General features: G+C 46.9%; 1 protein-coding gene across 1 annotated transcript; it reads left to right on the top strand.

The window, feature by feature from the left end:
• The first annotated feature begins 7,485 nt into the window (after positions 1–7,485).
• Positions 7,486–13,753, top strand: LOC135588162 (soluble starch synthase 2-2, chloroplastic/amyloplastic-like). Its single transcript, XM_065080153.1, has 8 exons — positions 7,486–8,190; positions 8,542–9,022; positions 9,228–9,292; positions 9,526–9,583; positions 9,658–9,800; positions 9,943–9,987; positions 11,495–11,668; positions 12,438–13,753. Exons 1-8 carry the CDS (start codon positions 7,819–7,821, stop codon positions 13,392–13,394), a joined length of 2,295 nt encoding a protein of 764 aa, XP_064936225.1. The 5' UTR covers positions 7,486–7,818; the 3' UTR covers positions 13,395–13,753.
• The last annotated feature ends 825 nt before the right edge of the window (positions 13,754–14,578 follow it).

Genomic DNA, 14,578 nt, shown 5'->3' with positions numbered 1-14,578 from the left:
ACAACTAAAAATAACATTGCTTCATGATCTATTAGTATGCCACTAGAAAAAGTTATAAAGATTATGAAAAGGGGTCATTATCTAACAATGTCTGGAATTCCAGATATGTTTGAATTTTATATCCGTAAACAATAGCACTCAAAAGGCTTTATAACCAGAAGTAAAGAAGATATTGTAAAAGTTCAGGCGGAAGTGCCTTATGCTTGTATTTACTGCTTGATCTTTGGAATACATTACTAATGCAAAGCATATCATAAAATTCTATCATAAAAGGCAACTGTTTAAAGAAAAAAAAAACTCTGAACCCACTTGAAAGGAAAAATGTCTAGAAATTATGTCTCCACAAACCTTCGAAACTCAATTTTGTCAAACTATCTTGATGTGGAATACATAACATATGATTAATTGCCCAAGACGAAAATACTGCATGGTGAAAAAAAAGAATGGATGAAAAATAAAACATTTAAGAATGTTTAAAGCACACTGGTTCACGTCAAACTCGATAGCTTATTTCAGGATAAACTACTAAGATACCAAAACAAAACAACCATTTACTCTTAATTAGACACTTTTAAAATATAAATTCAAGTAGTAATATACTAGACGCAACAGACCTAGAGAATTGTCAGAAGATGCAGCTTATGAACTGTAGTACAAAGGTCGAGTGGTTGGTGAAGAAGCAGGCCTTGTATTCGACATAACACCATAAGGTGATGAGTTCTGTGAAGCTTGAAGTGACCCAGCAGTAGCACTGGAGGTGTTTGCTGAAACTGGGTAATGAGAAACAGGAGCAGTTGCAATGGTTTGACCTGGGTACAAGTTAGGCTCTGAAACAAAGCTTCCACCTGACGTGCTAGAATTCCATGTCAACATTTGACCCTGAGGATTTGTTGCTTGTCCTGTAGCTCCAAAATCACTGCCCACGTATGTGGATGTTGGCTGGGGATAAACTTGCCACCCAGAAGTGGTGGGTAAACCAGGAGCTTGGGACATCATTGGTACACCCGTGTCCTGAATAGTGTAGTCTCTGCTTCTCTCATTATGCACCTAAAAGAGAGCATACATACATATAATTGACTGTAAGTAACCATGCACATAAAGGATGAAAGTCTAAGCCAGTGTGCTAATAGAAAGACAACAGAAGGACCTCAAGTGCGCCCAATTTTATTTTCTTTTTCCTGATGGATAGATATAATTCTTTCGACAGCCAATTTTTGAAACTTAAAAAGGTTTTATTGCTCCGCTTAACCCAAAAAATAAAAGGCTCGATGCTTAACATAAACAACTTAAAATAATCAAATATTTTCTAAATTAAATAAAAGTCATAAAAAATATCGATCCGAAACAAACAGCTATGTTGAACGACTATGGGACGTGGGACTCGAGACACCGAGTACGCTGTCACGACACAAACAGTTAGTAAATAAGCCTAATCCGAAGTCCAATGAGGTGGCTAACTAAATACGTAGTCCGCATAAAATGGTACGCTTACCGAACGTAGGTTCCGAAGGTGCAGTCAACCATGAGCCACCGTGGTTTAGGAACATCTGAAGTCTAACTACGCGGGTACCGGACTCGTCATTTCCCCAAAGAATGCAGGCTCAGTAGCAGAACAAAATGCACTGACTTTGGGAGATATTGGACGAGTACAAATATTTGTTTTGGTCAAGAAATAAAAAGAGATGAAAGAAATGTTCTAATTTAAAGATAACTAGAAAATAATCACCGGAGGTCAACGAGCAAATTCGTTGGAGGAAAGTCTTTCACCGTCTTTTCGTGTCTTACATAGGATCATCTAATTTGGAAAATAAATATATATATAAATAAAAGATTAAGTGCAGGGATCCTAGGGAGAAATGATTTAGATTTTTAATAGATAAATCAAAAGAGATGGAAGAAAAATAATAATTTAAAGATAACATAAAATAATCACAGATAAAAGTCTCACCTTCTCAATATTATATTTGGACGATGAAATCTTATCATTAAAAATATTAAAATATATATAATAGAAAATATTATACTTGTACCAAATCAAATATATTATTTTTTTCTAAAAATAAAAATATTTTATCCAAAAAGAAATACTATTGGACTTTTGCCCAATTACACTCTCCTAATTTATTTTTACTTGGGGTGCCCAATTTTAATCATTTTAACAAAAATTATCATTCGTCCTTCATCAGTTAGCTATCTATCTTTAGCGGCATCACTCATCGCATTTGCTCCTTGCTCTCACCATTAGTTATACTATGCGTCCTCTCCTCCCTTCCCCTTTCTCCTCTTATTCCTCTATTCTTTCTCTCTATATAATGTCGCTTGCCCCGTTGCCTCACACGCTCCATTCTCATTTTGAGTGGTGTCACTCATTACCTCCTTTTCGAGAGACAAATAAGGTAAAGAGCATAATAGCAATATCCTTCTTCATATGTGATTTGTTGGATTGGAGAAATATCACAGAGGAACCGGATCGATTGATGGTGGCATAGAAAACGTTAAAGTAGATGAGCTAAATGAGGGTGCATGTAACATTTTCATGATCAACTATGGTACCAATGCAAAGGGCACAAACAAAGGGGGCACATCATGTTAATGACAATTATTATAATCTTATTTTTATCACAAAAAAGAGATTTAGTGTGACATCACCATTCGTGCTACTACAATGGACGATTTGGGTGGGAGAGTAGCACAATAAGAGGGTTGATTATGCCGGTGACAATAATACACAATTGGTTCTTTGGATTGTTCTTCGGGATGGAAGCATAGGGCTATGGGAGACGAGAAAAAGGTAAGGAGGATAAGAGAAATAAGGTAATTAGCGATATTACTTATATGGGAGCAAAGCGTGGAGGAGATAGAGGTGACCAATGATGTGGTTCGCGATAGATTACTAACAGAGAATTAAAAGATATTTTCATTAATGTGGCAAAAAAGAAAAAGGAGCGTGTAAGATAAAAATCAATTAGAAAAAAATATTCGATTAAAACCCAGCAGTAAGGGTTTTTTAGGTAAAATAATTTTTAAAAATAATATTCTTAATTTGAAGAATAATTTTTTAAATAAAAATATTTAATAATACTTTCATAAAAGAAAATTTTAGATTCTTAAACTAATCAACTTTATTTAAAATAAAAAACCACAGATCTAATTCCAAGCATGTTGTCCCGGTGGAAACACTCGCTGCAGCAAGATATGGTAAAAAGTGAGGAAACCTGCCGAAGAAAGGCTGTCATGGAAAGTGTTCGGATATGGCGTGCGGATGATGGTGACACGAATACTAGACGTCTGCGCAAGGGAAGCCGTCCTATCTAAATAATAAAATATCTCCGGCGCTGTATTGCATTCCATCGTTATTTTAATGTGTCCCGAGATCGAGTCGTGAGAGGAAGAGAGGAAGGGCAAAGACGAACAAACCTGGAGATGGATTCCGCTCCCCAACGCCGTCTCCGAGCCATTGCTGGCCATCTCCTCGCCTCCAGCGACCGCGATCCGAACGCTCGTCTCATCGCCAATCCAACCACCGGCGAGTTCGCGCTCGGTACTCGTCTTTTTCGGCTTTTCTTGCGTTCCTTGTTTGGGAAACCCATTGAATCCAAAATATTGAAAATCGAACATACCACCAGATGTTAGAATATTGTTTATGTTATTAAGTCCAACTAATAACCATTTCACAAGGATACAAGGTTTCAAATGTGAAAACGAGATTGTAACATATGTGGTAATTCTCCCAACAAAATAGTTGTATGTAAGTTTTCTCCCATCATTATTGATGCGGTGGGGCATCTGTTTAAGCCGTGGCCTCGGGGCTGTCGCGGCTCGGTTCGGGGGTTCGAATGTCGGGGATCTCGGGTGGCATCCTTCGTGGTCTCCCGTGGCCTGTCTCGACGGTCCGGTCGGGACGTCGAGTCGGGGGAGTGCGTCGTCGCAGCGTCGGGAAGAGTCGACCCCGTCTGGCACCTGCACAAAGGTCGGGCCGAGGCGCTCGGCCCGACCCCTCCGACGGCCAAGTTAGCGATGTGGAGAGGGTTTCAGATGAAGAAGTGTTTGGAGTCTCCTCTGTAGGGGTTGTCCCCCCTGTAGGGGTTGTGTGTGAGTTTGTCTCTAGTCCTCCTTCCCTCTTAGCATACGAGGGTATTTATAGGGAAGCTTATTGTGCCTGATGTGCCCCCTTGCAGGAGCAGGTAGCGTCTGACACTGGCGCTGGCGTGGCGTGCGAGACCGAGCCTGGGCAGAATGTTTAATGTGCCTCGGTCGACGTTCTGGTCCGTTTGACCAGGTACTGAGGCGTGATGCGTCATTTGGGACAGGTGACGTCAGCCCTAGTCTTGTCGCCATTATTTCCCTCATCATATTCCCCACCCCTGAAGGGAGCCACGCATCGGCTGTTGTTGTAAGAGGGGTCCGAGGTGTGGCTTCAGCTTTTAGTGCTCGTTCTCGTAGAGCAGCTGCTGGTTCGTTACCGGGGGCGGAGTCCGGATTTAGAAAATAAGGAAGGCTGGTCGTGCCGCGGTGAGCTCAGGCAGCAGGGGGTCGAGGAGCACGACGTAGGCGGGCAGGTTTGGCCGGCGAGTCGCAAGTCGGAGATCGAACTGGAGCGACTCGGGCCATGGTCTGAGCCGGTGAGTCGCAAGTCGGAGATCGAACTGGAGCGACTCGGGCTATGGTCTGAGCCGGCGAGTCACAAGTCGGAGATCGAACTGGGGCGACTCGGGCTATGGTCTGAGCCGGTGAGTCGCAAGTCAGAGATCGACCTGGAGCGACTCGGGCTATGGTCTGGGCCGGCGAGTTGCAAGTCGGAGATCGAACTGGAGCGACTCGGGCTATGGTCTGAGCCGGCGAGTCGCAAGTCGGAGATTGAATTGGGGCGACTCGGGCTATGGTCTGAGCCGGCGAGTCGCAAGTCGGAGATCGACATGGAGCGACTCGGGCTATGGTCTAGGCCGGCGAGTCGCAAGTCGGAGATCGACCTGGAGCGACTCGGGCTATGGTCTGGGCCGGTGAGTCGCAAGTCGGAGATCGACTTGGAGCGACTCGGGCTATGGTCTGAGCCGGCGAGTCGCAAGTCGGAGATCGAACTGGAGCGACTCGGGCTATGCGCCAAGGAGCACAACGCAGGCGGGCAGGCCGCGCGAGTGTCTTGGGTCCTGGGCAACGTGCGACCGATGAGCACATCTCAATCGGGAAGCCGAGCAGAGGTTGTGGTCTCAGACGACGTGCGGCCGAGGAGCACGACGCAAGCGGGCAGGCCGTGTTGGCGTGTCTCGGGTTATGGGCCGAGCCGGCGAGTCACAAGTCGGAGGTCGAACTGGAGCGACTCGAGCTATGAGCCAACCCGGCGAGTCGCAAGTCGGAGGTCGAACTGGAGCGACTCGGGCTATGAGCCAACCCAGCGAGTCGCAAGTCGGAGGTCAAACTGGAGCGACTCGGGCTATGAGCCGAGGAGCATGACACAGGCGGGTAGACCGCGTGGGCGTGTCTCGGTTGACACGCAGCCGAGGAGCACAACTCCGTCGGGCAAGCTGACCAGAGGTGGTCTCGGGCAACACGTTGCCGAGGAATATGACGCGGGCGAGCAGGCCGCGTAGGCGTGTCTCGAGTTATGGGCCGAGCCGGTGAGTCGCAAGTCGGAGATCGAACTGGAGTGACTCGGGCTATGAGCCAAGCTGGCGAGTCGCAAGTCGGAGGTCGAACTGGAGCGACTCGGGCTATGAGCCGAGGAGCACGACACAGGCGGGCAGGCCGCGTGGGGTGAACTCGGCGGTGTGGCCGAGGGACACCGCTCAGGCGGGCAGACCGCGCTGAGGTGAACTCGGCAGCGTATGGCCGAGAAGCTTGGCGTAGGCGGGCTACGGCCGAGGGACGTGACCCAGATGGGCAAGCCGCCCTGAGATGGACTCGGCAGTGTATGGCCGAGGAGCTCGATGCAAGCAGGCTGGCCGCGCAGGCGTGGTCACGAGGGTCATGCGGCTGAGGTGTTCGGCGCAGGCAGACTGTGGCCGCACGAAAGCCGCTCAGGAGGGCAGGCCGCACTGAGGTGGGCTCGGCAGTGTGGCCGAGGGACGTGACCCAGGTGGGCAAGCCGCCCTGAGATGGACTCGGCAGTGCATGGCCGAGGAGCTCGGCGCAGGCAGGCATGAGCCAAGAGGCGGTCAGGTAAACATGGAGCCTTCGCTTGGAAGAGACTGAGGCAGGGCGGGCCCGAGCGGGCGGCTCTCGTTGCCGCGGTGGTCGGGTCGTAGGGGGGTTCACCGAGCGGGATAATGGTTCGCACTATACCCGTCAGCGCTCGGACTTGATGAGCGAGGTCCTGGAAGGCCTTGAGCGACACGTGCAAGGGGTCGCTGGGGGCGCACTCGGGTGGAAGCAGACCCGGGTCGTTGGACAGACACTAGTAGCATTCTGCGGTCACGACGGGGTGTTCGTCTCGAAGATCTCCATGCGGGGGACTTTCCCCCGGAGCTCCGATCAGGTGTGACCCCTCAACTGTGAGCTCGTCTAAGCCAGTTGGATGATCCCTCGACTTTCGGGGCCCTCCTTCTAGCACCAAAATGATGCGGCGGGGCATCTGTTTAAGCCGTGGCCTTGGGGTCGTCGCGGCTCGGTTCGGGGGTCCGAATGTCAGGGATCTCGGGTGGCGCTAGACCTTCAAGGGGCCTTCAAGGGGCTAGCCGCACATTACTTATAGACAAAATCCCGCCAAAAACAACGACCCTTCCTCTACTCAGGCATGTCGCATCGGGATGACACAACGTCATTCCGCCATAAATGCAACTTGGCAGGGTAGCCAACAGGCGCGCTACACGTGGCAACCAACGGGCTTGAAGCGCCGGTCTTCTCGAAAACTGGCGATTCACGAAAAGGTTCGTCCCCTGGACTTCCGAATAGACCAAAGGCTACTTGGCCACCCGCATCTCCCACAGCACAGCATAAAAGATCCAATCGAAGTAGCTCCTCGGTCGCAGCAGCCTACGTCATGCTCCTTGGCCTCATGTCGCCCGAGACCACGCCTGCGCGGCCTGCTCGCCCGAGTCCAGCTCCTCGGCCGCAGCCGCCTGCGTCGTGCTCCTCGGCCTCATGTCGCTCGAGACCATGCCCGCACGGCCTGCTCGCCCGAAGACCACGCCTGCGCGGCCTGCTCGCTCGAGTCCAGCTCCTCGGTCGCAGCCGCCTGTGTCGCGCTCCTTGGCCTCAGGTTGCCCGAGACCACGCCTGCGTGGTCTGCTTGCTCGAGTCCAGCTCCTCGACCACAGCCGCCTGCGTCGTGCTCCTCGGCCTCATACCGCCCGAGACCACACCTGTGCGGCCTGCTCGCCCGAGTCCAGCTCCTCGACTGCAGTCGCCTGCGTCGTGCTTCTCGGTCCCATCCCTCTCGTGGACCACACCCGCGCAGCCGGCTCTCATGTGCCCAAAGGCTCCCCTCGCGCGGCCCCGGAGAGATCCTCAATGTCCGGACCCGAACCGAGCCGCGTCGGCCCCGAGGCCACGGCTCTCAAAGTTGTTTCCCACAACATCAACGATATCTTTATATAATATTAATTATTAAAAAAATTAAATCTACTATCGTTAAGTTCTAGAATGACGATCGATATCAACGATTAAGAAGGGCTGATCGATGAAGAGAACTCCAAATAAAGGTCGTAATCACATCATTTCGTTCACAAGATGTCCTCTTGCTTCCGTCCGTCCCACGTGCCTGCCGAACGACATCTACCGCACACAACGTTCGCTCGGGCCCAACTGCACCCACGGGGGGCATGCACGCTTCCCTTGTAACTTCGCTTAAAATCCTCCCACTGCTACTCGCCGATTCCAAAGATGGCGTCTTTCAGCTCTCAGACCTTCCGTCTCGAGGCTTGCAGTGGCGGCGGCAACAGCCCTGTTCGCGTCCAGATTAAGCCGGACGATGGCCGCAGGGCGTCGGTTGTGGCGGCTGTTGTCAGGGAGAACGCTATTTTCCCCAGCGGAGGTGGGTGCCGGGTGAGGTTCGCGACGAGGGGCCGACGAAGTGAGATCTTGGTGGCGGTCGAGAAGGGGAGGGGCCTTCGGGCCACCGGAAAAGGCGGCGATTTTGAGCCGGAGAAGGGGAGGGCCGATGGTGATGATGCCGGTGTCAATGTCGGTGCAGCTCCGGCCACGATTGACAAGAACATGAAGGTTCTGGAGATGGAACACGACTCAATTAAGCAGGTGGCTCTCTGGTCTTTACTTTGTTTCTTCTCATTCTGTTCATCCTCCTCTCTTGGCTTTCAATCATGAGAGAGAGAGAGAGAGAGAGAGAGAGAGAGAGAGTGTACATGGAAATTATATAGAACAAAGATAGAGCAGAGAATATGAACATCAAGTTGTATGACTCTTAATGATCATAAGTAGTGCATAGATTTTGACTAGTTTATCTCATTTCGGAATCTAGTCTGTGTCCTAAATATCAGCTTCTTGACTTTCCTCATTTTGTGCATAAATTTTGACTAGTTTATCTCATTTTGGAATATAGTCTGTGTACTAAATATGCAGCTTCTTGACTTCCTCATTTTGGTTCAGGCTGTGGAAAAAAGGAACATAATCTCATCCTTGGGAAGTGAAGCTGCTGAAGCAGTTCAGAGTACTGATTCTTCTGCTAAAGGTGCTAAAACCATTAATTTGAACCTAAGTTCAACTAGTGTTTCTAACAGTTTGGTCCAGTCTTCTGAATCTAAGATGTCTAAGACTCAATGTATCGGTAAAACTGAAAATTCTTTAGAGGAAGCAGAAGAGCAAGGTGATATCCTACAAGCTGATGGACTAGCAAAAGATGCAGATCTTGATTCTACTTATGATTCAGTCGAATCATCACTTATTATACAAGAATCTGAAAGGGGTACTGAAGATGAGAATGCTCAGAACCATACGGAAGCAAAATCTGATGGTGTAGATACAGAAGCAGATATTGAGGTAGAAAATGTGGATTCCCCTCCTCTGGCTGGAGCGAATGCCATGAATGTAATAGTAGTTTCCGCGGAATGTGCTCCTTGGTCAAAGACAGGTATTGATATTTTTAGTATTTTCGTATTTTCCGATTGATCTTTTGCTGTATTTTTACTCTTACCTCTCAAGTACTGAAAATTTGTTGTATCAAGTCTATGCTCCACAATTGGTAATGAAGTGAATGACTGTTGTTTGGGTTTATAAAGTGTTATTATGATATTTAAATAAGATTCACTGACATTTATCATTTTTAACTTCAACAGGAGGGCTTGGAGATGTAGCTGGGACTCTGCCAAAAGCTTTGGCTAGGAGAGGGCACCGGGTTATGGTATTTCTCCTTTCCCTTTTGTCGATTAATTTCTGTTTGAACCTCAAATCTCACGTTAATGTTGGTGGTGACTCTAGCTATTCCACAGAAAGGTAAATTGGAATAGCAATTCAAATCATAAAACTGCAATTACAATGTGCAGGTTTACCAAACTAGAATAATGTTAGTCCAAAAGTTGCTTCCTTAATATTGCTGTTGCATAGCCAGTTCAATCTTTCTTTTGTAAATTATAGGTTGTTTCCCCAAGGTATGCCAATTATCCTGAATCCAAAGATATAGGTGTTCGTAAATATTACAAAGCTGATGGGCAGGTCTGTATCTGCTGTTTCATGTCATGGTGTTTAGATTTAGCTATAAATACATACTTATCCAGTTGATGTCATATTATGGGATGCAGGATCTGGAAGTAAATTATTTTCATGCTTATATTGATCGTGTGGATTTTGTATTTATCGACAGTCCAGTTTTCCGTCATCTAGAGAACAACATTTATGGGGGAGACCGGCTGGTAAAAGTTTTTTTCAATTTTAACACCTGTAAATTAGTCAATCCAGTTTATTCACTTTTTGTTACTTCATTTTTTTGTGCACTGAAAATACAGAAATGACCTTCTACAAGTTTTTTATATTGTCTTTCGTTAATTAATGCAGGAAATCTTGAAACGGATGGTATTGTTATGCAAGGTAGCTGTAGAGGTATCTCCTTTGTCCTAAACAACATATTCAACTATCCATGATGTACATAACAGAATATGTCAGTATTAGAAATTCATAGTGAGCATTTGTCTAAGATTAATGCAGGAAGGGACTTCCAACATGATTTCTAGTGTGAAAAATATAGTCATGTCGGTGGCCGCTTCAGTGCTGCTTTGAGTTAGTACTTGATAGTCCTTGAGGTGCTTAACTCAATTGCAAATGCCAATTCCCAACCCTTTTTCCCATTTCTTTTTTCTGGTTCTGTATCTTTGTTTCCTAGTTCATGCAGATGTCTTATGACTGAAATTAGCATTGTACAGTGTTGTCTTAGGTCTAAAATTTCATTACAGTACCAGTAGCAGGACCCGTTCAGAGGGGTAGGTATCGGTCAGCACAGTATCAAAACATTCAGTGTGTATATATATATATATATATATATATATATATATATATATATATATATATATATATATTAAAAATTCGATTGAATACGATATGTAACCGGGTAGTACTAGCATAGAGGTATCCAGTCAGATCGGTATGTTACACTCAGTATACCATACATCTAATTCTATGGTTCTGCATACTAATTGTCGATGGAGAACTGACTGTGACTTTGGTATCAACGAACCTTAACAAAACAATTTACTGTTTAAAAATTTTGGAGTTTCATACAATTTCTGATTCTTGATCGATGTTTTAAAAGATGTAAGATATCTCTGTGCAGGTGAAATTATTTAATAGGCCAAGTTTATATTAGAAAAAAGGCCTAGTTGTTAAACTCATTTCCATTTATTAGGCTTAGGAAATTAAGAACAAGGCCACTGACATATATGGTTTTCTTTGATACCTTATGTTTTTTTTCTATTATGATAGAGTCAGTGGAACTTTGTGCAAGGATTTACCTTACGTTAAACACACAATGGTAGTTACTCTCCAATGTTGGTCCTCTGCCAATTAACAGATATTAAATCATAATACTTTTGTTTAATCATCTAAGTTGTTTAGAAAATTGATGGAGTAATCGAGTGGTTGATGTAAATAACTGAAGGCTACTCTAGCATACTTAGTTCTTACTGCCTCTATCCTCCCTGATTTCTTGGCCTTACCTTTGCATCCAATTTATCATTGTTTCTGTTATCTAAATATGTTGTTTCATATAATTCCCTGAATTTTAACCATTGGCTAGTTTCTCTTTTTCTTTTGCCTTATAATTCTTCTAAAATCAAAAGTTATTGTGAATTATAATCTATTAGGATTTATCAGTATTCTGGCTTTCATGATAAGCAAACCAGTTTTGTTGTGAAGCAGATAAATTTGCATACCACTCATGTTATATTTCTTCGCAAGTCTGTAGTCGGTGTATAACCAAACACTTAATTCTATTCGAACAATAAGATTTAGTTTTATGGTAAGTATCCTTTTTCTGTGGATATACCTTGTATTTTTCATTCACAACTTGTTAAACATATGTCATTGTTTCGAGTTTAGACTGATACAATTGCAGGTTCCGTGGCATGTTCCATGTGGCGGCTTATGCTATGGAGACGGAAATTTAATTTTCATTGCGAACGATTGGCACACATCACTTCTGCCTGTGTATCTGAAAGCATGCTACCGCGACAATGGCTTGATGAAGTATGCCAGGTCCATCTTGGTGATCCACAACATATCTCACCAGGTTAGCTCTCTCGCATTTTATGCTGCATCTATTAGGTTAAACTTCTGTTAAATTCTCTCTTCATTTAGAAGTTCAATTTGCTGAGTTCAGTAGCCTGTGAGATCCTCAGAACTGCTCAAAGACTGTTAAATTTGCCAAGACGATATCTGCAAGTTTGCAGTTCTCTCACTTACCTTATCAGTAAACCAAACACTTTCTGACTATTTCTCACGTCACTGAATCAATGATCCAATTATGCTTGCATGAATTCCTACAGCTGCATTGTATTTCTTGAAGTTTAGGTTGCATGATGCCCCTGGCCATATTGTTTTTGTGTGACCTGAAGATATTGATCATATGTTGTACTTAATTTTTCATGAGTCTATCATGGTTTTTCCCAAACCTTGTTATAATTGCATGACATTTGAAGCACTCTGTTTTATTAGAAACCTTCTTTACATCCTTCTCTTTTGCATCAAATGAATGTTTGTCTTCTTAAACTCTTTTTGAGCAATCAAAACATCTCCGCTTTTAATTTCTTTTCTCCCCCATTTTTGTTGAAGTTGCTTCATTTCAAACTTGCAAAGATTTCTGAGTTACCACCACCAAAGAAAAATCATTTCGCTCAAAATGAAGATAAAATCATTCATCTTCTCTTCTCTTTTTCTACCGAGAAGAATGCTTGAATCTGATCCTGATATAGAAGTTTCATGGCATCATTCTAAACAACTTAGGAAACTACGAGCTCGGAATCCTTATCGTCTGCATTCTACCTGTGTGTCTTGTCCAGGGGCGTGGTCCAGTTGAGGACTTCTTCCATGTCGACTTGCCCGATCAACACATGGACCTCTTCAAGCTGTATGAGCCGATGGGAGGTGACCACTTCAACATCTTCGCGGCCGGCCTCAAGACTGCTGACCGCGTGATCACCGTCAGCCGTGGCTACGCATGGGAGCTCACAACATCCGAAGGTGGGTGGGGACTCCATGAGATCATAAACGAGAACAACTGGAAGTTCCAAGGCATCGTCAACGGGATCGACACAGTGGACTGGAACCCTGAGCTGGATCTTCACCTGCAATCCGATGGCTACAGAAACTATTCCATTGAGACTCTGCAAGCCGGGAAACTACAGTGCAAGGCGGCGCTGCAGAAGGAGCTCGGCCTCCCTGTCCGCGAGGACGTCCCCCTCATCGGATTCATCGGCCGGCTGGATCACCAGAAGGGCGTCGACCTCATTGCGGGTGCGATGCCTTGGATCGTCGGGCAGGACTTGCAGCTGGTGATGCTGGGCACCGGGCGGGCCGACCTGGAGGAGATGCTGCGCAAGTTCGACAGGGAGCACCACAACAAGGTGAGGGCTTGGGTGGGGTTCTCGGTGAAGATGGCGCACAGGATCACCGCAGGGGCGGACGTCCTGCTCATGCCATCGCGGTTCGAGCCCTGCGGGCTGAACCAGCTGTACGCCATGAAGTACGGCACGGTCCCGGTGGTGCACGCCGTCGGCGGGCTTCGCGACACGGTGATCCCGTTCGATCCCTCCAGGGAGAGCGGGTTCGGGTGGACGTTCGACCGGGCGGAGGCCAACAAGCTGATCAATGCGCTGGGGAACTGCCTCAACACCTACAGGAACCAGAAGGAGAATTGGAAGGGCCTGCAGACGCGAGGGATGGCACAGGACCTGAGCTGGGACAACGCCGCCAAACATTACGAGGAAGTCCTCGTCTCAGCTAAGTATCAGTGGTGATCTTTGAGAACATGAACGAACAGTATCTATCTCAGCTATCTGATGATCCAATCCGGATCTCTCTTCAACGAACCTGCAAAGATTCGTCTAAGTATTGTGTGCGTCCGTTTGATTGATGGCATCAACATTTTGACACGTCTCTCTCTCTCTATCTCTTCCTCGCTGTCGAGGACAGCCCAGTTTTGTTGGATTCTGTGATTAGCCACCGCGTCGACAGCCTCTGCTGCGTACGTGCCAGAGGAAAACAGTCGCACCTGCACGCATAAATACACATCGATTCGCCATGCATGTTATTGGTTGGACCAAGAAGCAGCGTCTTCTTCCTCCTCAGCGCTGGAAACCATGGAGAAACCATTGCCAACTGCACCGTACCACTCCCTCGCACTCACAGAGCCCATCGTGCTCCTCTTCAACAAGACCATCTCCATGGGGGTCGTCCTGAAGAATAAGATATCCATGGGGTTCCTCTTCCGGCACCCATCGCCGTGCGCATCGGGGGTCGTCGATCGTGTCAGACCCGGCGACTCGGCCGACGGTAGCGAGGCGCCCGAGTTGACCAGAGAAGACGTGGAGACGGTGATGGAGATCATTACGGGCATGCCTTGCGGCGCGGACGGTGAGCGGCTCGAGGAGCTGCGTGGCGTGTTCGAGGGGGAGGAGCCGAGCTTGGAGGAAGTGGCGGAGGCGTTCTCCGTCTTCGACTATGACGGTGACGGGGTCATAGAGCCCCTGGACCTGCATCGTGTTCTCTGCAAGCTGGGCTTCCCGGAGGGGGCGGCATTGGAGGCATGCCGACGGATGATCGCGGCGTACGACGAGAACGACGACGGGAGGATCGATTTCAAGGAGTTCATCAAAGTTGTGGAGGGCAGCTTCTTTGATTAATTATTCTTCCTTTTCTTCTTGTCGTCATCATCGTCACATCTATCATTGCGCAAGCAATTAAAACAAACCTAATTTCGAGCATGATTGAGACTCGAACTCTAAAATCATCAAAAGTGTTATGGTAAATAACTTTTTTAGCCGTGGCCTCGGGTTCGACACAACTCGTTCTGGGGTCCGAATGGCGGGGATCTTGCGCGGCGTGCCTCGGGTCCTTTCGGTGGTCGATCGTGGTGATCTGGATGTCCCGTCAGGGGGAGAGCTCTGTCGTAGCGTCGGGGAAGAGGCAACCTCGCCTCGCA

This window comes from Musa acuminata, chromosome BXJ1-8 (genome assembly GCF_036884655.1).
Source record: "Musa acuminata AAA Group cultivar baxijiao chromosome BXJ1-8, Cavendish_Baxijiao_AAA, whole genome shotgun sequence".
NCBI lineage: Eukaryota > Viridiplantae > Streptophyta > Magnoliopsida > Zingiberales > Musaceae > Musa > Musa acuminata.
This window is presented reverse-complemented; position numbering and strand designations above follow the sequence as displayed.